At 34.2% G+C, this 24,312-nt stretch overlaps 1 protein-coding gene across 4 annotated transcripts in view; it reads left to right on the top strand.

The window, feature by feature from the left end:
* SOX6 (SRY-box transcription factor 6) overlaps nucleotides 1-24,312 on the top strand; it is a 573,709-nt gene that overhangs the window by 231,185 nt on the left and 318,212 nt on the right. For all 4 annotated transcript variants that reach the window (XM_058546045.1, XM_058546046.1, XM_058546047.1 and 1 more), the window contains one exon: nucleotides 10,994-11,201. In XM_058546045.1, coding sequence (XP_058402028.1) covers nucleotides 10,994-11,201 — 208 coding nt within the window. The remainder of the gene's footprint in view (nucleotides 1-10,993; nucleotides 11,202-24,312) is intronic.

Raw genomic sequence — 24,312 nt, 5'->3', positions numbered from 1 at the left:
CAGCGTGTGTGATGTGTACAGCGAGCTGCTCTCCAGTTGCTCTTCCTTGGGGCAAACTAGGCCAGGAAAGGACTTCACTGTTAACAGAGTGGAATCTCCATTAAGGAACCAACGGATCTGACAGACCTTGATTTGGCTCTGGTACTTTTTAAGGTTAAGATTTGTGAGGTATAAAGAGTATACTCTGAGCTATTTCTTTTTTATGTGACCCCAGCCACATCGTTTTTAAATAGACAGCCAAGACATAGGCTATTAACATATTGATATTTGTTTCTGGGGACCTAATTACTACTCCTTTTCCTAATGGATCCCAACTACCTTACTTTTTTCGTAAGAGTTTTATATCTTATTTTCTATTTTTACTGAAGCTACTCTGATACCCTTGAATGATTGTAGGTCTCCCTCCCCCACAATGGCCCCAGTTTCTGTCTTGAATTATGGACAGGTTTCCCAAAAGCTGGATTAAACAGCATTTCAACAGATTACTGTTGACATTTCAACAGATTACATATGACAAGCGCTCCTCTTCCCTGCCAACACTGAATTAGTGTCATACAACAGGTCCCTGGTATCTTGACTATCCTATTTTCAAGGCTATTTCTCTGTTTTTGTTAGATGGTAGGGAGGTTTTTTGCTTCACCTCCTTTGCTTCAGATTCTTAATTCTGATGTCTGGGGTGTGTCCACTATCTCAAAGTGCTCTTTATTATTCCTCATTTGGATGATACTTATGCAAAATGGGTTCCTGGTGATCTGACTGATATCTGGATCCTGTGATATACATATAATTTAAGATTCCACCATAGCCTTCAGTTCATTTAAAGCATACTAGCTATTTTGCTGATTATATATAAAAAATACAGTTATTTTTATAAGTTCACTGGTGTCTCTCAAATGTGGAAGAAAAGAAAACCAAAGGAGGAGAGCATGAGGATAATAGACTTGATACCAAAGTAAGTAGTTACCTCTTCAGAAAAGCTCTATGGAATCAGTTGAGACTCTCCATGTGTAGAAACTTGCTCTGTAAGAGCTTGTTCAATTATATTTCTCGAACTGCTGCATAATCACACCCCTTATTCCCAATGCCTCAAATTGTCAAAGAAAAAAAAAACAACCCCAAAAACTAAAACAAAAGTTTTGATTCAGTGGAAATATTTTCCCTGGGGTTATTGAGAGGAAACATAAGTTAGAGGAAAGTATGTTACCTCATAGAAGGCCTATGTTCATCTCTGCCACTAATTTGCTGTGTGACTTTAGGGAAGTCACTTTATATCTCCTGATTTCAACTTTCTCATCTCAGAAATGAAAGATTTGAACTATAATCACCTAGTCTCTTGCTACTTCTAACTTTCTCGTCTTAGCCAATTCAACCTAGCCTGGTAGTGTTTAGGTTGTATATCATATGGTAGTCAAATACTATTGAATTGCTAGATGAAGGTAACTGTGTAGAGTTAGTAGGCACTTGAATCAGCTAATAGCTGAAACTTGATAGAATGTTGCTCCATGTATTGGGGGATTTGCTATCAGGCAGCCTGCCTTAAAGCTCTTCTTACTGTTACATTACCAAAAAGTTATAACATATTTTCATCTATGAGGCTGTCTGTCCCATAGCATTAGATCTTTGAAGTATGATATCTTTAAGGCAATGATAGTGTGTCTTAATTCCTTGTTATTTAGACAGTATTGAGTACATTCAGTTCAGAGCACTACTCTTTCAGAGAGAGAGAAACAAATTGGAACATACTCAGGGGAAAGTGATCAAGATGGCTGAACCATGTCTAATGAGGAAGAAATGAAGGAAACAGGGATGTTTTGCGTAGAAGAAGAGAAGACACAAGGGTACTATAACAGCTGTGTGTGTATATTAAAAAAGTGCTGCTGTTCTGAATGTTTCCATGGGATGGAACTGTAAGCTGAAAGAGTTGGTTTCACGTTCCTGCAAGTAAGAATGTTTGACAACCCTCCAACGATGGAATGGACTGCTTTGAGAGGTGCTAAATCTTCTATTAGTGGAGATGTTTAAGGAGAGGCCAAAACTTGTCAGAGATATTGTAACAGCCACCATCACTACCACCACCACCATTTAATGAGCACTTAATGTAACAAGTACTGTTCTAAGTGTTTTATTTTTATTAATTTATTTAATTTTCATAACAACCCTATGAGGTAGGTTCTGTACTGCTGTTATTATCGCTCTCATTTTATAGATGAGAAAATTAACAGAGAGGATAACTAACTTGTCTGGGGTTATATGGGAGGTAGATGGAAAAGCTGGAATTTAACTACAAAAGCTGGCCCAGAGAACCTGTACTTTGTTAAATATTATACCACCTTTTCTTGCACAAGTGATTCAAGTACTAGATGGATTGTGTAATTGGGTTTTTAAGGACCTTTGAATCTTGAGATTTTGATTCTATATGAGGCTGATAGTGTATAGATGATGCAAGGCTTTTCTATGTGCTTGTCTTGACAAGTTTGGGGACTTTAATATTTTTCTATATATACTGTATCACTATATTTATTTCCATTTATTAAATATTATGGTAATAAAGCTATTTTAAAAACTTTTGTAATTCTTTTTCTTTGAATCAAAATAACATTTTAAAAACAATAACTTTTTATTCTTAGACTTTAGGAGTCATGACACTTTAGCAAATATTGATAACAAATCTATATTCTGACACATCATGAATAAATTTATGGTAATTGAACAGTATAGTAATAGGGTAAAGTGGCATGATGTTAAACTTAATATATTCTACCAAGTATTAGTTTAATAAAAGAGAAAAAGAATATACTTTGTTTCAGTATTAGAGCAAATGATGTTTTTGTCTGGAATAAACTTGGTAATTGGAACCAAATTCAGTATTTTCGTTTATGTAAGCTTCTTTAAACCAGTGCTTGTCCTTAAAATATGTCACATTAGAGAAAAACATCCTTTTTCCTCTAAAAAAGAACATATAAATGTTATCAATTTAGCTTTCAGCATATTAAAAATGTTAGATTTCCTTTGTTAGCAAGAAGTTATTGGAACTAGATTAGGTAAAGCTTTTTCTGCCAGTCACCCAATAACACTATATAGTAGAATGCCTCTTATACAGCACAGTCGGCAGGTAGTTTTTGGTTCATTAAAAAATAGAAAAGTTGTTTAAAGTGGAGAAGCAGAAAAAGTACATATCTAGTATATGTAATAACTTAATATATTTAATACACATGTGTGTATGTAATTTGTGTAATATAACTTGAACACAGAATTGAAACTTAAAATATATAAATGTAGTGCATACCAAGGGAGGTGGAACCATCTGTCCTGGCAGAGAAGATTTTTAGGATTTGTGCTTTGATTTGGGGTAGGGACTAAGGAAACAGGTTTGCTTTAGATTGGGGCCTATCAGAAATCAGGGACAAATCTATGATTAGGTATTTCAATAAATCTTATCTATAGGGAGGGCAGACTAGAGTGAGGATAAAGCTATAATTGGAGAGGCAGTATAACTAAAATGGAAAACAAAAGTGACAACATACAATGCAATAAGAAGGAACTCATTTAATTCAGCCTTGCTAATGGGTGGAGGAAAGGGTAAGAGAAGATAATATTCTGTCTTCATGTCAAAGTCATCTCAAAGGCTTCTTTACTCACAGATGTAAACACGTCATGCAGCATGTAACGAGGCCATTTCCCAGTCTTTTCTCCCAACTGCAATGACTTCCACCTGTATGTGGGTTTCAACTCCAATATGAAGGGCAAGATTCCATTCCTGATGTATGGTCTCTGACTTTCTCAATTCCTGACATCTTATCTGACTTTTGCAACCTCAGCCCACTACTCTCCTCTGCTTGCAGTATGGCTGCCCATTCACATGCCTGGTCTAGGTGCAGTGAACTGTAGCTGCTCCTGGACAGAATGGAGATAATCCGTATGCAGTTAGGTTAAGTGGGAATTGGTTGTATCCCTAGAAAAAGCTAATTACAAATGCTAAGGTTACTGGAGCTTTGTGAGGGGCCAGATCTTGGGGGAATTAGTTTGGGATGAATTCATAAAGAAGGTGATTTTTGAGCATTGATATTAAAGAGAGTAATGTAGCTTAGTATTTATTATTTCATTTAGATAAACTAGTATAAATAAAAACCTAAAAATAGTGCCAGTGGTTATCATGACTGTATTTTCAGAATTGAAAATTGAAACAAAGGACAATTGGACAAATGATGTTTGAATTTAATAATGAGTAGTTATCATTTATTGAGTACTTATGTGATAGGCACTGTCCTAAGTGCTTTATACATTATTTGTTTCTCACAGAAACTATTTGAGGATATAATTATAACTCCATCCTATAAAAAGGCAGAGTCTAACTCCCATCCCCTTGACGATGGGCAAGGCTTGGTGACTCATTATTGAATAGAATGCATTTACAGCTACACGGCATGACTTCCCAGGCTAGGTTAAAAACAGTAATATAGCTTTCATCTGGCTCTTTCTGGGGACATGCACCTTTGGAGGCCTGAACTACCATGTAAGAAGTCTAGCTAGTCTGAAGTCAACATGCTGGAGAGAAAAGATCATGTAGAGAGATCATCTAGAGACAGAGGAAGATGTCTAAGGAACCCCAGTTTCCAGCCCTGAGCTCTTGAAGTGTTCACATCTGTGAGTAAAGAAGCCTTTGAGATGACTTCAACCTTAGCCATTGACATAACGGCAACCTCATGAGAGACCTTGAGGCAGAACCAACCAGCCCAATGTTCCCAAATTCCTGATCCACAGAAACCATAAAAAATAATAAATGGTTATTGTGGTTTTAAGCACTAAGTTTTAGGGTGATTTTTATATACCGATAGATGACTAATATAAGGTACTTCTTGGTAACTCTTGGATTAGGGTTAATAACAAAGTGGAATTCTTGTCTCAAAAGTAGGTAAATCTCGCCTTTGGAAATGCAAGGCAACAAAAAGATTTAGACGGTAGGTGTGATTGAAATTATGGCATCTTTTACTGTTGAGAGTAGTTTTATTATAGCCCTGTGGAATGGAAAAAGCATTGGATTTGGTGTCAGAAAACCTGCATTTAGATTTTAGCTCTGCCCGTTCTACCTGTGTGACATGGGGGAAACCACATAACCTTCTGAGTGTTACTTTTCTTCTTGCTGAAAATGAGATGCAGAACTTGGTATTCAGTTCTTGGCAACACATTTTTAGAATAACATGTAGAGACGGGAGTATATCAGAGGAGAATGACAAAGGGTCTAGAAACCATGTCAAATGAGAAATGGGTGTAGAAACTGGAGGAGTTTCACCTAGAAAAGAACTGTTAATTTAATGCCTCCCTTAGGATATTTGAACAACTCTACATGGAAGAGGAAATAGATTGATTTTGTGTGTCTTTTGAGGGCAAACAGGAAACAATGGGTGATAATTATAAGGATCTAGATTTTAGCTGATACAAAGCTTCCCTTTTAAATAATTAGTTTTATTGGAAAATATTATTTGAGAACCCTCAACTGCAGAAATGCCAAGGAAAGAAAGCTTGGTTATTTTTTCTGGGTTCAATACACGGAGACTATAATATACTAACTCTCTAGACATCTTTGAGAAGGCCAAACTCTGTTCTCTTAAATTCATTTTTGTTTTCTCCAAGCATCTTTAAAAAAATTTTTTTATTACATAAGCAATATGTTCATTAATTATAAATTAGAAAACACAGATAAGCAAAAAAGAAAATAAAAATTACCAATAATCTCATCACCCATTAGAAATCACTATAAATATTTTGGTGTATATCTTCCCAGTTTTTTTTTTTTTGGTAGCCACATTTACCCTTATGCACACATATAAAAAAATTGAGGTTATATGCTAAATACTACAATATATCCTTTTTTCCATTTAATACATCTTTCCTCATAAATAAATTATAACATTTTTTGGGTATTCATATGCAACCTTGATAATACTATTTATTTTCTGAGTAAAAGTATTATTTATGATAGAACATTTGCAAAATATAGAGAACTTCAAAAAGAAAATAAAAACTGCCTATCCCAACACTCAGAGGACCATTAACATTTTATTGGATATTCTGGTGTCTTTTCTTCTGTACATTATTTTTTCTTAAAAAAATGTATATTGCTTTTTCTCATTAAAATACTTTTCACTAACAATACATTATGAGTGTTCCCACATGTCACTAAATTTTCTGCCAAAACATGATTCTCAATAATTTCAAATTATTCTACCATATGGATAAAACTATAATGCCTTCAAATAATTCCTACAAATAGATATGCAAGTTGCCTCTAATTATTCGTCACTATAAACAACACTGTATTCGCAATATATAATTGTTTTTAACGGCTGTGTGGTATTCCATTTGTGTAGCTATATCATCTTTTATCCAATGAATCCCTTGTTTTTTAATATCTCAGTTCTCAATATTTTGTTTAAATAAGTAATCCTGTCATTGTTAGAGCAAGTATTTACACTTAGCCTTAATTTTTGATTATTGTTGACATATTGGGTGAGTAGTTGTTTCAAGTTCATCAGCCAACATTTTGTTTGAGGCTCTGGAGGCATATTGAAAAAGCATGAGACATAGCCCCAATCCACCAAGAGTTAAAATTTAGTTGCAAATATAACTAATACATGCAAAATAGTAATGAATAATTTATTCTGGTATATTATTAAATGCTAAGTTGTGTGTTTCTGATTAAGTTTTTCGATGTGTAGTGCAGGGGGCAGGAGGATAGTGAGGCCCAGTATAGTCAGGGAGGACTTCAAGAATGAAATGCAGCTTAATCTGAGCTTTGAAGAGTGGGTTGAGTTCACGGTCAAAGAGAATGAAGCACATTCTAGGGGAAAAGAACAAGATGCACAAAGGCTCAAAAATTTGAATATGTTTGATATATTCACAGTATCATGAGAAGACTATTTAAGTTTAGCATCCTTTTAATGCCACTGCTGAGCAATCAGTTTTGAATAACAACTTCTGAAAAATCTGAGCAATATTTATTTAGTGTGTTTTCTCCAGTTTTATTGAGATATAATTGTCATATAACATTTTATTAGTTTAAAGTGTACCACATAATGATTTGGCATATGTATATTGCGAAATGATTACCACAATAAGTTTAGTTAACATCCATCACGTCACGTATGTTTTTTTTTTTTAAATTGAGGTATAATTGGCATACGACATTGTATTAGTTTTAGGTGTACAACATAATGATTTGATATTTGTATATATTGCAGAATAATCACCACAATAAGTCTAGTTAACATCTGTCATCATACATGCATATGTTTTGTTTTTAATATTTACTTTTCTATCCTTTCAGATACAGAAATATCTTAATTAAATATTCTTACTGTGAAAATTCCTGGTCTCTTCTAGAAACCTTTCCTAATGACTATTTTCTTTGTACTACTGTGTGCTTCTTCAGTCATCTATGTGTAATTTTTTGGACTGTGTTTATTTGATTTCCAGTGAAATACTCTTTAGATAATCTGAATCAACGTTGCTTTAGTCCTTGTATTGGGGCTGGGATTCTTTTAAATAATATTTTGAAAATTTTCTTTACTGTTAGGTTTGGTGAGGCCACTGAGGTTAGAGATTAAGAGAAAACAAATTTATAGTAAATTTCCTTTGAATGAACTAATGCTTACTCAGTGCCCCACATGCTCTGCTTTTTGTGATGTTCATGTGTTCAGTCATATTATACAGTGGTTTTTTTCACAAGAAAGATCAAAAGAAGAGAAGTAATCTCCTTTGTGTTATTTTTTAAAAACACAACTAACCAGGCTTTAAAATTTTTTCATAATTATATCCACATCATAACATTAAGGCAACACATTTATTTCATTGCCTTCTTAGAGATTAGTGTTTCTTAAAGTGGGGTGCATAAGAATGAAAGGACCTGTGCATCGGAATCACTTAGGATGTTCATCAAAATTCATATTCTTGGGCCCCATTCTTCAGGATGTGGGAGGAGTTAAAGTATCTACTTTTTAACATACTTGCCAGGGAATTCTATACATTGAAGTTTGAGAACCACTGCTTTAGGGAAATATTTTCTCAAATCTCTCCATCTCTTGATGAGTGACATGCATCAAGACTAGATAGATATCGTTGAGCATCTTGCCTCAATTGGACCTGTTTTGTTTTTAGGAAATTACAGAATAAGTTGAGCTTTTTTCTTAAGAAAACTTACTTATAAATTACCTATCCCTCTAGAAAATAAACTATAGATCCTTTGTCAAATTTCTTTTTCTCATTCGGCATTAGTGCCTGTTGTCCAACACTAACCTCCTCATTGTAGGTGTTTGGATTTATGTGCTCTTAAAAAGTGAAGGCCAGAAATGGTATATTTTGCCCCTTTCCATCATTCCTAAGGATGGTATAAGATGACTTCTACAACTTAAGCCACTTATCATTTCATCCACTGCCTATGTTGATGCCTTGGTGACATATTGCAAGTAGTTCTTGTGGCTTTCTTGGAGAAATCATGACTTTTCAGTTTCTTGCTCTCACTTCTTGGTAGTGTTGAGCCACTTTGCACAGATTATGGAGCTGAGGACAGTGTGGGTCATCGATGTGGGAACCCATGGTTGTTGTCTGTGGTGCAAGGTGGCAGTGACCACGTTTCCATGAGTAAAAACAAGGAACATAGTCTACCTAACAAGTAAATGACATGAGTAAATAAGACTGAAATTAGTCCTGAGAGAAAAAAATGGTACTTTGTGGAGCCTAAGTGCTCTAAGGAAAACTTAAAATTGTTACTCAGGCTGGAGAGCCACTCCTAGCATCTTTCAATTTCAATTTGGGAGTGGTGGGAAAATCCTCTTTGTTATGGTCAATGGTGAGTCATTTGTAGGTAACTACTTGCACATAACTGTTGTTTTGACTTGGTCTTTAATCCCTTAGGCTGAGTCAGAGTTTGTTTATGTTTTTGATTTATAGGCTATGATATGAGACTAGTTTACATTTGAAATGAAAGTGACTGAAACATGATTGATCAAATGGTGATTATTGATTCAAAAAAGCCTAGGTCAGATTTCTGATAGGGACACTATTAAGAGATCAAAATGGCTTTGGCAAACATATCTCTGAGTTTTATTTGCCCGAAGTGGAGAATGAACTGGAGGTTCCAAGGATCCATGTACTAACCATGACTGGTATCTAAAAGAAGGGATTCCTGTGCCTTACTCCACAGAGTTATTGTAAACATTAAATGAAATACAGCATCTTTCCTGGGGAAGGAAAAGATCTAGGGGCAAGGTAAAGAGGAGCTCTCTTTCTTGCCCTGCTGCATTAATTTTATCCTTTTCAGTTTATTTCAGCACAAATGTAATGAGTGTTTGCGCTGTGCTAGGCATTATACTAATAAAGGGAATACAGACAACATTAAGATTTGGCTCACGATGTTTTTTAACAGCTTTATTGAGATATAATACACATATCACACAATTGACTCATTTAATGTATACAATTCAGTGGTTTTGTAGTATATTCACAGACTTCAAAATATTCACTTTAGTTCAAGGTTCATAGCATTTTTCACCAAACAATTTCTTAGGTCCAGAGGGATAAATACCTCCTTGGCTCCATTCCTAGATCTGCTCCTTCCATCAGAATAATGGTAGCTACCATTTATCAAACACCACCTCTTGTGAGCTCAGCTCTGTGCCTAGTTGCTTTATAAATGTTCTCTCCTTATATGCTCCCAATAACCCTGAAAATAAGTTGTATTCCTACCTTATATACAATGACAATAATACCAAAACACCTAGCATTTATTGAGTACAATTGTTATCTCATTTAATATATGTGGAAACTCACTTCTCCATTTTCCTTTTCTTCCCCTTTCCCACTAGTTATTAACTCTGTAACTTTGCCTGATGCTTCTTCCTCTAGTTTTTGAAGCTTGCAGGGCTTCTTTGGAAGGAGAGTGATATAGGGCTCAATTAAGATTTTTAAGCCTCTGATAAGAATCACAAGGGCTAGATGTTTTATTTGTTTCACACAACTTTTTTATTGGGAGAGAGAATACTCATGCACAGACAGATAAGGTGAATGTAAGACTACTGATGAGTTATGGCCAAATAATAGTTGCTTCTGACTCTCTGTTCTGATTTAGAGAGATACAAAAACAATTTCTTTCTATAAATTTTTGGTGTTTATTATTTTCAATCTAAGATTTGCTTTTCTTCCTTGCTCATGGATCTAACCCTCTTACCAGTTAGCTGACTTCTGTGTACTGTGAAGTAATTCTTGTGCAAATGTTTCTGTAATAAACTTGTCCTTTTGTTAAAAAAAAAAAAAAAAAGCAAACATAAAAACAAACCATTTTTATGTGCCCCGTGAAAAATGCGTGTGATTGTGTGCTGAAGTATCAGTGGTAAGGGTAAGGATTAGAAAGAGGTTTCTGTAACTTTTGACAGATGTGTAGCTAGAAAAAAATGATTCTCCCCAAACCCCAGCACACAAAAATATTCAGATAGGCTAACTTTTGGGCACTTATTTAGATATTTTATATATTTTCTGGTGAGCAATTAACATTAGATATTGAAGCTAATTTCTCTACTGGTTCTAAATTAAACAATAATGTTTTTGTGATGTACATATTTTTTAGGCATTGGGAAGAGCATTGCTAATAAAAGTGCAATTAAAAGAAAAACTATCAATCCTAATAATTAGTAATTGAACCTGAATTGTTTTAAATGAAGGGTGTAAATGAGTAAGAAGTTGAAATGTCCGTTTTAAAATTAAGCTTTTGAACCACTTAGACTCCTTTCTAATTAAAAACAATAAACAGTCTGAATCTACAATTTCAGGTTAGTTCCTTTGATAATTGCTTCTTTCATGTTTAGTATTTTTTAAGCAGATATAGTTAATATATTTTGTGTACCTAAACATCACATACTGTCATTCTGAGTTTGGGATTTTTCTCCAAAGATATGCAAAGAGATAAATATTCTAATGGTTTTATTTTACTTTGTTTTTCTAGGAGTCAGAGAATAATAAGTTATGTTCCCTATATTCCTTCCGAAATACCTCTACCTCACCACATAAGCCTGACGAAGGGAGTCGGGACCGCGAGATAATGACCAGTGTTACTTTTGGAACCCCAGAACGCCGCAAAGGGAGCCTTGCCGATGTGGTGGACACACTGAAACAGAAGAAGCTTGAGGAAATGACTCGGACTGAACAAGAGGGTATGTGTGGACTTAACTATTGGGCTTTATTCTTTTAAAGATTCCAGGCCTTAAAAAAAAAATGAGTGGGATTTCAAGGGCCAGAGAAGTGCATAATTGGCACTAGCTAGGAAAAAGTTATTCACAGGTTACCATGGTGATGGCAGATTGTGATCCATTAGGAGTGTTAAGCAGATAGCTCCATTTTTCTAAAACTTTGTGCATTTTATTTGGTTCTTATGATAACAAATCAAGGTTTTAAACTGACTGTAAGCCTTTGCCCTGGAAAAAGGTAGTATGGGAATTTTCCCAGCTGCAACTTTATTTTTCATTTTTTCTCTCTTACTTCCTTTTGATGTATAATGTTTCATTATGAAACTATAAACTGTTTAAAAAGCCAAATAAATAAATAAATAAAAAAAACCCAACTAATTTATTTCTCCTCATTTTTATAAATATTATAAATTTATAAATATTATTATTTAACCTCCAAATGTTGTAGAATTGAGAATTGAGGGTTTCTAACATTGTTAAAGCTAAATGTTCAAAGGGGAAGTGCTTTGACTCAGGACATCTACTGCAACATCTCCACAAGAGTCCACTTAGGTTCACCTAGTTCCTAAACAACAGATGAAAGAAGACTGTCTAATAATATTTTTAAATTAAATAAATCAAGTCTAAGTCATTACTATACTATGTACATTCTTTCATTTTTCAATGTACAGATTTTAGATTTTAAAATGTGGAGTAATTAATGGTTCTGGATTTATTACTAACATTTTAAGTTAAATCTAGACCTCTGTGGCACTATAGGGAAATGAGAATTTGACATAAGGGAATTTTTCATGTAACTTAATTTTATTCCTTTAAGGGCTCAAAAATGTAAAAGTTTCAAGTTAATTTTTGTGAAAGTTTCAGATTAACTTTTGTGGATGTGTCCACCACATCAGCAATTTTTGTGGAAGTTTCTAAAATGTATTACATGCTTCCCCATCTTGCTGACCAGATTATATGGCACAAAATGTAAATATTTTTCAATGACTCAGAGTCACGATGCAGTAGACTATGAACTCCAGTGCCTATCTAACAATTGTGTGACCCTGGATACGTTCTTCAATCTCCCTGAGCCACAAAATTTAAAATTTGCTGTGGTACTAATACCTGACTTGGTAAGTCAAACATTTTGAGAATTAACTATAATAATGAATGTAAAAGTCTCTTATGGACAGTAGACTACCTAAATTTAAGGTATTGTGATGATTATCATATTATAAATGTCAGTCATTTTACTATGCTATAAATGTAATGATGCCCTCAGAGAACACTGAGAAAATTAGGACTATTTGGCTCTATGGTTATTTCTCTGCAATTATGAAGCCTTGGAGTTCTTGTGTCTGCTTGCTATAGATAACTTTTTTGGCAGGTGCATGTGTGTGTGTGTGTGTGTGTGTGTGTGTGTGTGTGTGTGTGTGTATTGGTTTCTCCTCCTTTAATATCAGGTTGCAGGCTGTTACTTCTTGCTTGGTTGTGAATAATTTCTAATTTGTTCCTTCCATTCGTCTATAAATTATGAAATTAGATGATCATGACATTCTGGACTATATTTCAAATATGAATAAATATTTCTGGTTGAGTTGTTGAGAGATTCTGGGTGATATACATGAGCTTTAGTGCTGACTCTTCTGGCTGTTTAGAGACTTTATTTTACTCATTCTTGGTTATGTTCTAGAGTAACTGAGGCTGCCAGGTCAGTAATCTCTGAATAAGTGAGATTGCTAGATTACTTTTAATTGTGATTCATCAAAAAGATGGTTTTAGTTCTATAAGAAAGTGGTTTTGAAAATACTTGAGGGGGTCTTTAGTGTAAAAGTAAAGAAATTGATTTGTGATTTTCTTTTTTTGGTCTGGACTCCTAGGGAATTTAAAGTCATTTTTCCCTCGCATGTAATGGTTAGTTTTCTATTGTTCCTCTTCATTAGTGTGTGTTATAGATTTGATACAAGAGAGGCACTTGCAAGACGAGACTTCTCCTTCAAACATCCTTTATTACTATATTCCTACTATTGAAGAATGTTTTTTAGGTACTTTACAGGACTTTGATTATTTTCTACAGTACATATATTTTAGGCATCAGAAATTCAGGCATTCTTAGTGTATATTAATGTACATAATATATTAGGTACAAATATGAAGTGATAAAAAGCATGCTCATCAAACTTACAGATTCCACAAATCTGGGAGGAACAGCGAATGTAATGTATAAAAGAAACAAAACTCAAAAGGTTTTGATAAACTGAAAATATGAACCTAAAACTAACCCATCAAGATAAAATTTAATAGATGCTGTTGTCAATCCAGAGGTTGTTTCCAAAACTCCTAGTTGCACAAGAAATTACTGAAGGAAATTCAAAGAGCAGACACATGAATAAAAAAAAGCTTATGAGTTTTAGGGGACAGAAAGTGCAATGGGGTCAGCATGGGGAATATTGCCAAAAAACTACCAATGCTATCTCAGTCAGAATTACTAGAATTATGGTATGTAGCATTCAAGAGGTGGTAGTCCCACTGAACTCCCTGCTCAATAGAATGCATCTGAGGTATTGTGTTGAGTTGAGAATTACCACACTTTAAGAGAGACTCAAAAGCATTGGGATATTCTCAGAGGAGAGCAATTGACATGATAACAGGCACAGAATTATATAATAAGAGGAATGGTTGAAGGAACTAGTAATATTAACCCCAGAGAAAAGAAGATCAAGGATGATGTGATGGTTGTCTTAAAGATTAAAGTCATATGGAGGAGGAACGGGGTTTATTGTATCCAGCTCCCTGGGGATAGAATGCAGATGAGTGACAAGAAGTTACAAGGAACTAGATTATTATTTATAACAAGACCAACTATCTAACAGTTGGAGCTGTCCGTGTATCAAATAATCTTCTTTAGAAGATAACAAATTGTCCTTGGAGGTATGCAGCAATCTTAATTGCCATTTTAATAGGGCTATTGTAGAGGACAGAGAACTGGTCTTTTTCCAATGCCAAGACTATGAATTTTTATGAACAATATGCTTATACAATATTCTATAGTTCATGGTATATATTTTTTAATAGCCCTAATCAAGAACTACATAGTACTGTGATTATTTTTCTACAAATTTTTCTTCTTACGTTGCAAAGTGCTATATTATAACTGAGGGATGCTTACTCACTTATCTTTTTTTTTTTTTTTTTTTTTTGCCATGAATCCCTTTGGTAGTCTGTGAAGTATACAGGTCCTTTCTTGTTTTTTTTTTTTTTGTGATATGGTAGAAAGTGCTACTTTACTAATGCATTAAACAATAAGATCTAATGGAAGGACTAAAAATATCATAATTTTGAAGTAGTGATAAGAATAAAAGATATTTTGAGATATCTTCAACAAGTACAATGTGATAAAAATATTGTGATCCTATTGGTTACAATGTTGCACATAACTATGAATATTTTATGGTTTGTTACCTGTATCCATAATTTAAGGAAATGAAAATTTTCAGTTAGAGGTTAGCAAAAAAGAATTTTTCCCATCCAAGTTCACAGAACCCCTGAATTCTATAGATGGACTCTTGAGTTCTGTGGATCCTAGCTTAAGAACCTCTATGTGACGTGATATGGGGCACCCATAATGAATAGAACAACAGTCTCTGGCTTTAAAAAGTTCATATTCTAGAAAAATCTGTAAGATATATACAAAATGAACTATAAATCAATGTCTAAATATGATAAATTCATGAGAGCTATATAGATAAAATGTTATAGGAGTTTACAAGATAGATTACATCTGCCTAGGAAGCCATGGAAATGTTCTATAGGGAAATGGGTCTTTACTGGTCTTGGAGAATGAAAGGATTTATATGGGCAGAAATGGAGAGGAGGGACATTTCAGGCGGAAGGAACAGGCAGAGAGCTTTAAAACAGCCAATAGTTTAGGTTCTAATTTAAAGTGGTAGGAGAGTAGTAGTGGAGAGGAACTACTAAAACAGCCAGTAAACAATTCACAAAATGGCAATGACTACATACCTATCAATAATTACTTTAAATGTCAATGGACGGAATTCTCTAATCAAAAGACATAGAGTGGCTTAGTGGATTAAAAAAAAATAGACCCACCTATATGCTGCCTACAAGAGACTCACTTTAGATGTAAGGACACACACAGAGTGAAAGTGAAGGGATAGAAAAAGATATTCCATGCAAATCGAAACCAAAAGAAGCTGGAGTAGCTATACTTATATCAAACAAAATAGACTTTAAAACAAAGACTGTAATAAGAGACAAAGATGGGTGTTGTATAATGATAAAAGGGTTAATCCAACAAGAGGATACAACATTTGTGAATATTTATGTACCCAACATAGGAGCACCAAAATATATAAAGCAAATATTAACAGACCTAAAGGGAGAAAGACAGCAATACAATAATAGTAGGAAATTTTAATACCCTACTTACATCAATAGATAGATCATCCAGACAGAAAATCAATAAGGAAACATCAGCCTTTAATGACACATTAGACTAGATGGATTTAACAGATATATATAGAACATTCCATCCAAAAGCAACAGAATACAGATTCTTCTCAAGTGCACATGAAACATTTTTGAGGATAGATCATATGTTAGGCCACAAAACAAGTCTTAGTAAATTCAAGAGGATTGAAATCATATCAAGCATCTCTTTCAACCATAATGGCATGAAACTAGAAGTTAATTACATGAAGAAAACTGGAAAATTTACAAATGTGTTTAGATTAATCAACATGCTACTGAACAACCAATGGGTCAAAGAAGAAATCAAAAGAGAAATAAAAAAATACCTTGAGACAAATGAAAATAGAAATATAACATACCAAAATTTGTGGGATGCAGCAAAAGCAGTTCTCAGAGGGAAATTTATAGCAATAAATGCCTACCTCAAAAACTGAGAGAAGACTTAAATAAGCAACCTAATTTTATATCTCAAGGAACTAGAAAAAGAAGAGTAAAGAAAGCCCAAAGTTAATAGAAGGAAGGAAATAACAAAGATTAGAGCAGAAATAAATGAAATAGAGGTAAACAGAGACTAGAGAAGATCAATGAAACTAAGAGCTGGTTCTTTGAAAAGAAAAAAAGATTGACAACCTTTACCTAGACTCAACAAGAAAAAAGTAGAACTAAATAAATAAAATCAGAAAAGAAAGAGATGTTACAACTGATACCACAGAAATACAGAGGATTGTAAGAGATTACTATGAACAATTATATGCCAACAAATTTGACAACCTAGAAGAAATGGATAAATTCCTAGAAGCATACAACCTACCAAGACTGAATCATGATGAGAGAGAAAATCTGAACAGACCAATTGCTAGTAGGGAAATTAAATTTGTAATCAAAAACCTCCTAACAAACTAAAGTCCAGGACCAGATGGCCTGACTGGTGAATTCTACCAAGCAATAAAAGAAAAATTAATGCCAATCCTCAAACTCTTCCAAAAAAGAGAAGAGGCAGGAACTCTTCCAAACTCATTTTATGAGGCCAGTGTTACCCTGATACCAAAGCCAGACAAAGACACCACAAGAAAAGAAAATTACAGGCTAATTGCCCTGGTGAACATAGTAGATGCAAAAATCCTCAGCAAAATATTAGCAAGCCGAATTCAACAATACGTTAAACAGATCAGACACCATAATCAAGTAGGATTTATTCCAGGGGTGCAAGGATGGTTCAACCTCTGCAAATTAGTCAATGTGATACACCACATTAACGAAGTGAAAGATAAAAATCATATGATCATCTCAGTAGATGCAGAAAAAGCATTTGACAAAATTCAACATCCGTTTTTGATAAAAACTCTTAACAAAGTGGGTATAGAAGGAAAGTACCTCAACATAGTATACGCCATGAATGACAAACCCACAGCTAACATCATACTCAGTGGTGAAAAGCTGAAACCCTTTCCTCTAGGATCAGAAACAATACAAGGATGCCCACTCTCGCCACTTTTATTCAATATAGTATTGGAATTCCTACACAGAGCAGTTAAGCAAGAAAAAGAAATAATACGCATCCACATTGGAAAGGAAGAAGTAAAACTGTCACTGTTTGCAGATGACATGGTATTATATATAGAAATCCCTAAAGACTCCATTAAAAAAGTGTTAGAACTAATAAATGAATTCAGTAAAGTTGCATGATACAAAATCAATATCAAAAATCAATATCAAAAATCAATATCAAAAATATTACATTTCTTACACTAATAACAAACTATCAAAAAGAGAAATAAAGTAAGCAATCCCATTTACAATTGCATTAGAAAGAATAAAATACTTAGGAATAAATTTAACTAAGGAGGTGAAAGACCTGTATATTGAAAACTACAAGACATAAATGAAGGAAATTTCAAACACAAATAAAGGGAAAGATATTCCATGCTCATGGATTGGAAGAATCAATATTGTTAAAATGTTCATACTACTCAAAGCAATCTACAGATTCAATGCAATCCCTATAAAAATTCCAATGTCATTTTTCAAAGAAGTAGAACAGATAATCCTAAAATTTATGTGGAACCACAAAAAAACCCAAATAGCCAAAGCAATCTTGAGAAAGAAGAACAAAGCTGGAGGCATCACACTTCCTGATTTCAAACTATATTACTAAGGTATAGTAATTAAAACAGTTCGGTACTGGCATAAAAACAGATACATAGATCAATGGAACAGAATAAAAAGCCCAGAAGTAAACCCTCACATATATGGTCAATTAATTTGTGACAAAGGAGCCAGGAATATACAATGGGGAAAGGACAGTCTCTTCAATAAATGATGTTGGGAAAACTGGACAGCCACATGCAAAAGAATGAAACTGGACCACTGTCTTACACTATACACAACAATTAACTCAAAATGTAATAAAGACTTGAATGTAAGACCTGAAATATAAAACTCCTAGAAGAAAACAGCTGGTAAGCTCCTTGACATAGGTCTTGGTGATGATTTTTTGAATCTGACACCAAAAGCAAAAGCAACAAAAGCAAAAATAAATAAGTGGGACTACATCATACTAAAAGATTTCTGCACAGCAAAGGAAACCATCAACAAAATGAAAAGGCATCCTACTGAATGGGAGAAAATATTTGCAAATCATATACCTGATAAGGGGCTAATATCCAAAATATATAAAGAACTCATACAACTCAAGAGCAAAAAGCCAAATAATCCTATTAAAAAATGGACAGATCTGAATAGATATTTTTCCGAAGAAGACTTCCAGATGGCCAACATGTGCATGAAAAGATGCTCAACATCATTCATCACCAGGGAAATGCAAACCAAAATCACAAGGAGATATCCTCTTACTTTTTAGAATGGCTATTATCAAAAAACAAGAAATAAGTGTTAGTAAGGATGTGGAGAAATGGGAACCCTTGTGCACTGTTAGTGGGAATATAAATTGGTGCAGCCACTATGAAAAGTAGTATGGAGGTTCCTCAAAAAATTACAAATAGAACTACCATATGATTCAGCAATTCCACTTCTGGGTATTTATCCGAAGAAAACGAAAACATTAATACATGCATGCCCATGTTCATTGCAGCATTATTTACAGTACCCAAGATATGGAAACAATCTAAGTGTCCATCAGCAGGTGAATGGATAAAGAAGACATGGTGTTCTTTGAAATATTATTCAGCCATAAAAAAGAATGAAATCTTGCCATTTGCGACAACATGGATGGACCTTGAGGGCGTTATGCTAAGTGAAATAAGTCAGGCAGAGAAAGACAAATACCATATGATCGCTCTTATATGTGGAATCTAAAAAAAAAAAAAAAAAACAAGCTCCTTGATACAGAGAACAGATTGGTGGTTGCCAGAGTTGGGGGTGGAGGGTGGGAGAAGTAGGTGAAGGGGGTCAAAAGGTAAAAAGAAAACAAAATGTACAAGTCTTTTAAGAACATTGTAAAAATTATTGATATAAAAAAGTCTGGATAAATGGAGAATTATATTTGTGGAAAGCAGCACTCAATAACATAATGACCTTAAATCTTACCACATTAATCTACAAATTCAATAAGTTTTTAATAAAAATCAGAACTGGATTTGTGAGTCTTTAAGGGTAGAGTATTTAACAAGCTGATTATAAAATTCATGTGGATAGCAAAGTGCCAAGAAAAGCCACGACAATTTTGAAAAACAATAGAGGTGTCTATACTACTTACCACCCCCCCAAAAAAGTATGTGAAGATGCATATGAGATATAAGACTGAAAAGGTAGGTTATGTTCACATCACAGAGGCCCCTTAATTTTGGCTAAGGAGTTTGAACTTTATATTGAAGGTTATGGAAGAACCACTGACTGTTTTTTAGCACAATAAGGTGATGGATTAAAGCTTTCCTTCAGGAAAGTTAATCTGGCAGTACTGTGTAGGATGTATGGGAGCACAGAGAGACAGTAAAGAAATTGTTTCAGGCTAGAGATAATGAAGGCCTGAACTGAGGCAGCAGAAATAAGGGAAAGGAAGAAGGGATGCATTTGGAAAAGATATTAGGAGATAGAATTGTTAGGACTTGACATTTAGGTAAGGAGAATGAGAGAGAGGAATGGTTCAAAGGTAGCTCACAGTCTTTAAACTTTGGGTGAACAGGAGGGTGGTAATGTATTTATTAATTGTAATTAATAAAAAGAAGTAGAGGAACATGTTTTGGAGATGGGAGCAAAGAGGATTTCTATTTTTTATTTTGAGTTTGATTTCTAATTTTAGTTATCTGCTTGGAGTTAATAGAACAGAACAGTATAATGGGAGAACAGAAATAATTATAGAAAATATCATTAAAAAGTTTCTGATAGATTTCTGATTCTATAATAATTATATTCTAGGTCTAAGGAGGTATAATAGCTCCTCCAATATTTGCCTGGGTTTGACCCTTCAAAGCCCCAGGTCCATCTCCTCATTTGGGACATCTCTTATCTTATGGGACATGTAAGAGCTTTCAAGTGCATAACCCACCTCTCCCTCACTTCTACTTCCTGGTTTGAAGGCAACACCTCATGCATGACAAGCCTGAGAGATTGACATAATAAGTGACCTTTCTTGAGTCATTCTTGTCCTGGAGAATGTTTTGACTCTATCAGACTAAATATCTTCCCCGCTCTTCCCCTCGTATATAGGAACTGATCTATAAAAAATTTATTTATTATGATCTTTTTTAAAACAATATCTACATGGTAAAACAAAAAGTCTCCATGTAGTAATAGGAAAGCTATTCTCTTACAGGCAGATTCTTTGATCATCCAAATAATTGTCCAGTATTTTATCTGCTGTTCCCTCAAGAAATGCCCTCTCCAGAGCAGTGATTTGCCTGGGTTGCTGAAATACTGATGAACAAAGGTGTTCTGTCTGAAGTGCCTCCTTTGAAAGTGATATTTGTGGGAAAATAGGCAAGGTTTCTGTTTTGTTGTAAATTTAACCTTGATATTTTTGTCATAGATAGATAGGTAGGTAGGTAGATAGATAAATGCATAGATGCATGGATAGATGGATTGAATGAATGAATCTACCTTTTAAAACACTGTTGATAGTGATGGGTAGAGTATGCAGAAAGACTTTCATTAATAGATTGAGGTTACAATGCTTCCAAGATAAAAAATCGTTCAGTTGTGATTAAATGGTGAATTTTAGTTATCCTTGTATCACCCATGTTGTTGCCAATGTAGCTGGGCTCAAACATAAGCGACAGTTGTCAGAAAATGAATACTTTAAAAAGGACTTCTATATCTAAATACATATATTTAATCAGAGAGTCCTTTGGCTTCTGAAAATAAGTTGTCTAATGAGAATTTCATTTGAGCAGCTGCGACTGAGGAGGTCAACAGGCATTGCCTAGGAGAATATGGCCCAGCTGGTTAAATCTGGTTGTTGTCGTGATTTAAATGGTCAAGTGCCGCTTGTAATCCAGGACCGTCTGTTTGTAAAGGGAAGAGTGAGTGCTTCAGCATAATGTACAGCTGTTTTAATCTCTCTTTAATAATAGTTCTTCAGCCACTATCATGTCTTGTGTATCATACTACTAAGTATATGATCTTAGGCCCAGTGAACTGGTTTGGGTCAGGTTCTGGAGTCATATGAGATTGCACAGAAAGGAATACAATGATACAAACCTCAACTCTCTGACAAAATAAAACCTTCTTTCTGACTTTTTGGCTCTTTTAAAAGACTTATTCCTTGGATAATAATTATTGTGATCAAGAGGGAGTTAGATAAATTATTTTGATAGAAATATTAGAATAACATTAGATAGAAATGTTAGAAAAAGTGAGCTCGCTTTGATAAAGGCCATAAACTTAATGGAAAGTATGCAGGGTTTAGGTACAGTTCCGTAGGATATATGTTGGTCAGAAATTAGAGTATTTGTCCAGTGGAATTGTGTGCTTCAAGCTATCAAGATACTGAAAGTATGTGGATTCATTTGACTGTGTATGTAGAGAAAGGGCATGAGCATTTGAGCTTTGGATTCCTGGTGGGATAGGCTTTTCAATGGATTATGCAGCTGCTACTCAGCACAAGAACGAACACGTGTTTATGTGTATATCTGATGGATTATTATCATTATTCACATCTCTAAACAATAATTTGGATTTCTACATATATTTTTACTGTGTTATATTTAGTTAGCATATATGTTGGTGTGTATTACTTATCTGATAGCTTTTGCAGTACGAAAGGAGGAATTTGATATAGTTTAAACAATGAGGAAACATGTTTGAAAGTCATATGTTTTCGAGTGAGATAGATCTGGGTTTGAGTATAAGTTCTAATATTTAGAAAGACAGTATAGCCCACTGATTAAGAGTGTGGGCTCTGGGGCTAGGCTGCCCGTGTTTGCATCTCAATTCTGCATTTGCCAGGTGGATGACATAGGGCACCTCTCCATGCCTCAGTTTTCTCCTCTAGTGCTAGCGTGAGGAGCAAGATTTAGTTAATGCAGCTACAGCGTTTATCACGTTGCCAGCACATAGTGAGTGCTGAATAAATGTAGCCAAGGTTATTTCCAGCTGTGTGACCTTGAACAAATTATTTAGTCCTCTTGTGCTTCAGCTCCCTCATCTGTAAAACTAGATGAATGATACCCACCTTGCAGGGTTGTGTGAGGATTTGACATGTTATATATGTAAAACATAGCTTCTATAATTATAATTACTATTGCTATTACAACTACGATTACTGTTATTATTTGAAGAAACATTTTTTAAGAGAAATATTACAAGAATCTCATCCTGCACTGCAGACGGAATCATAGGAAATGTCCCATGGTGTTAGGGGACTTAGCATTTGGCAGCAATGATGTTCTTGTTTTCCCGAAGAGCAGTTCAGTTTAACTCTCCTTTGAGGCTTTTTGGAAAAGCTGACACTAAAGTTTCCCCACTGGAAGCCAGTCTTCCCTGCTGAGAAATATACGGAATATGATATTGTCAATGAGAGAGGTTGATAAAGCTTTGGATGAGGTTTTAGATAGTTCCCAGTTAAGAGCAATGCATTCCTGTTAAAGAAAAAAATGTATTAAAAGCCCATGCTAAAAAAAAAAAAAAAAAGTTTAACATTCATGCCATGCTAGAGCATCAAAAGAATCTTTCAAGGCAAAATTTATGGATATTAGGTTTTTGCCACTGTTATGATTGAAGGTTATATTGGTGAAACATTTAGAATATCCCAGATCCAAACCTTTCTTTATATTTCTCATTCATGGTAGAAATTGGAAAGGTTTTGGATTTTTGCATAAGAAACACATTAAGTATTCATTACAAAACCCCCAGAATTATTATTTCAAATAAGTTGGAAATTTCAAGTCATTTAAATGCTGAAGTTCCCCAAGACCACTCATACTGTAGGGGAAGAAGCGATCAGGTATTTAGAGCAATGATGATGGCAACTTCATTTCAATTCCTTTTTTCTTCTGTTTAAAATACGTCTTTCTTCGCAGTCATATTTGTGTCCTTGCTCCTGTTTTAAAGAATTTGTATCATATTCATAGCAAGTACCTATCTACCACCAGATAGTTTAAATAAACATATTTTCTGAAAGTATTGTACTATTAAGGATTAAAATGAGGAGCTAGAACTACTGGTTTTTGAATTATATAAAGAATTATGTTTGATATGTTTTTGTGTTAAGTATATTTACTTCCTAATTCTTTGGAAACTGGTCATCTTCTTATATAATTTTATAAAAGGTATAATCAGCCTGAATCCTGTGAACCCCAGACATTCTGGACAAATCTTGGTTATTTATATTTGCTGTTGTTTTGCAAGTCCCATTTATAGTGTTGGCAATACACTAGGTGGTTTACTCCTTTTCTTAACTTCATTTTGTGTGTCTCTGCCTTGAAAAGACACTTCAAATTTCTGGGTGCATTTCTATATCCCCAGATTTGAACATTCTTTTCTTAAAGCTCCTTCTCAAAGGATGTTAAGAACAGATGCAGGCAATTGCTTCTGATTTTTCCTTTTACTGACCTGGGAAACAAGGAGTTTCTTTCCTGGTATTTTGTTGTTTAGAAAGAGGCTGCAGCTTTCTGATGGTTTAATGAAATGTCATATTCTCATATGATTTTTAAACCTGTGGAGTTTGATCAGGTCCTTAGCATTTTGCATTTTTTCTATTGAAAATTCATTAGATTGACTTTTTCAGGATTTATGCTGAAATCCTCAAAAGTAATGGGGGCAGTTTTTAGATCTGTATTCTTTTTCTTATGTAGTATATACATAAAATCCAAAGGAAAAAATGAGTAGAAAAGGAAATGGTAAACTTAAATATGTGTTTATTGTATAGTGTTTGATATATATTATAAGCATATAAATAAAACACCTGTGAATTCATCATCTAACTTAATAAAAATTACTAATACTATTGAATCTACTTATGTTTTCTTCACCTGTCCAACCCCTTTGTTTTCTACCTAGCTGTAACTACTGCCAGAACTTTTGTGTTTATCGTCTTCCTTTTTTGTTTTAAAACAGTTTTGTATGTGTCCCTAAATAATATATTGTTTAGCTTTGTTTTAGAACTTTATAAAAATGGTATCACACTGTAACCTTCTGTGACTTGCTTTTT

Source organism: Diceros bicornis, chromosome 7, assembly GCF_020826845.1.
Source record: "Diceros bicornis minor isolate mBicDic1 chromosome 7, mDicBic1.mat.cur, whole genome shotgun sequence".
Classification (NCBI taxonomy): Eukaryota; Metazoa; Chordata; class Mammalia; order Perissodactyla; family Rhinocerotidae; genus Diceros; species Diceros bicornis.
This window is presented reverse-complemented; position numbering and strand designations above follow the sequence as displayed.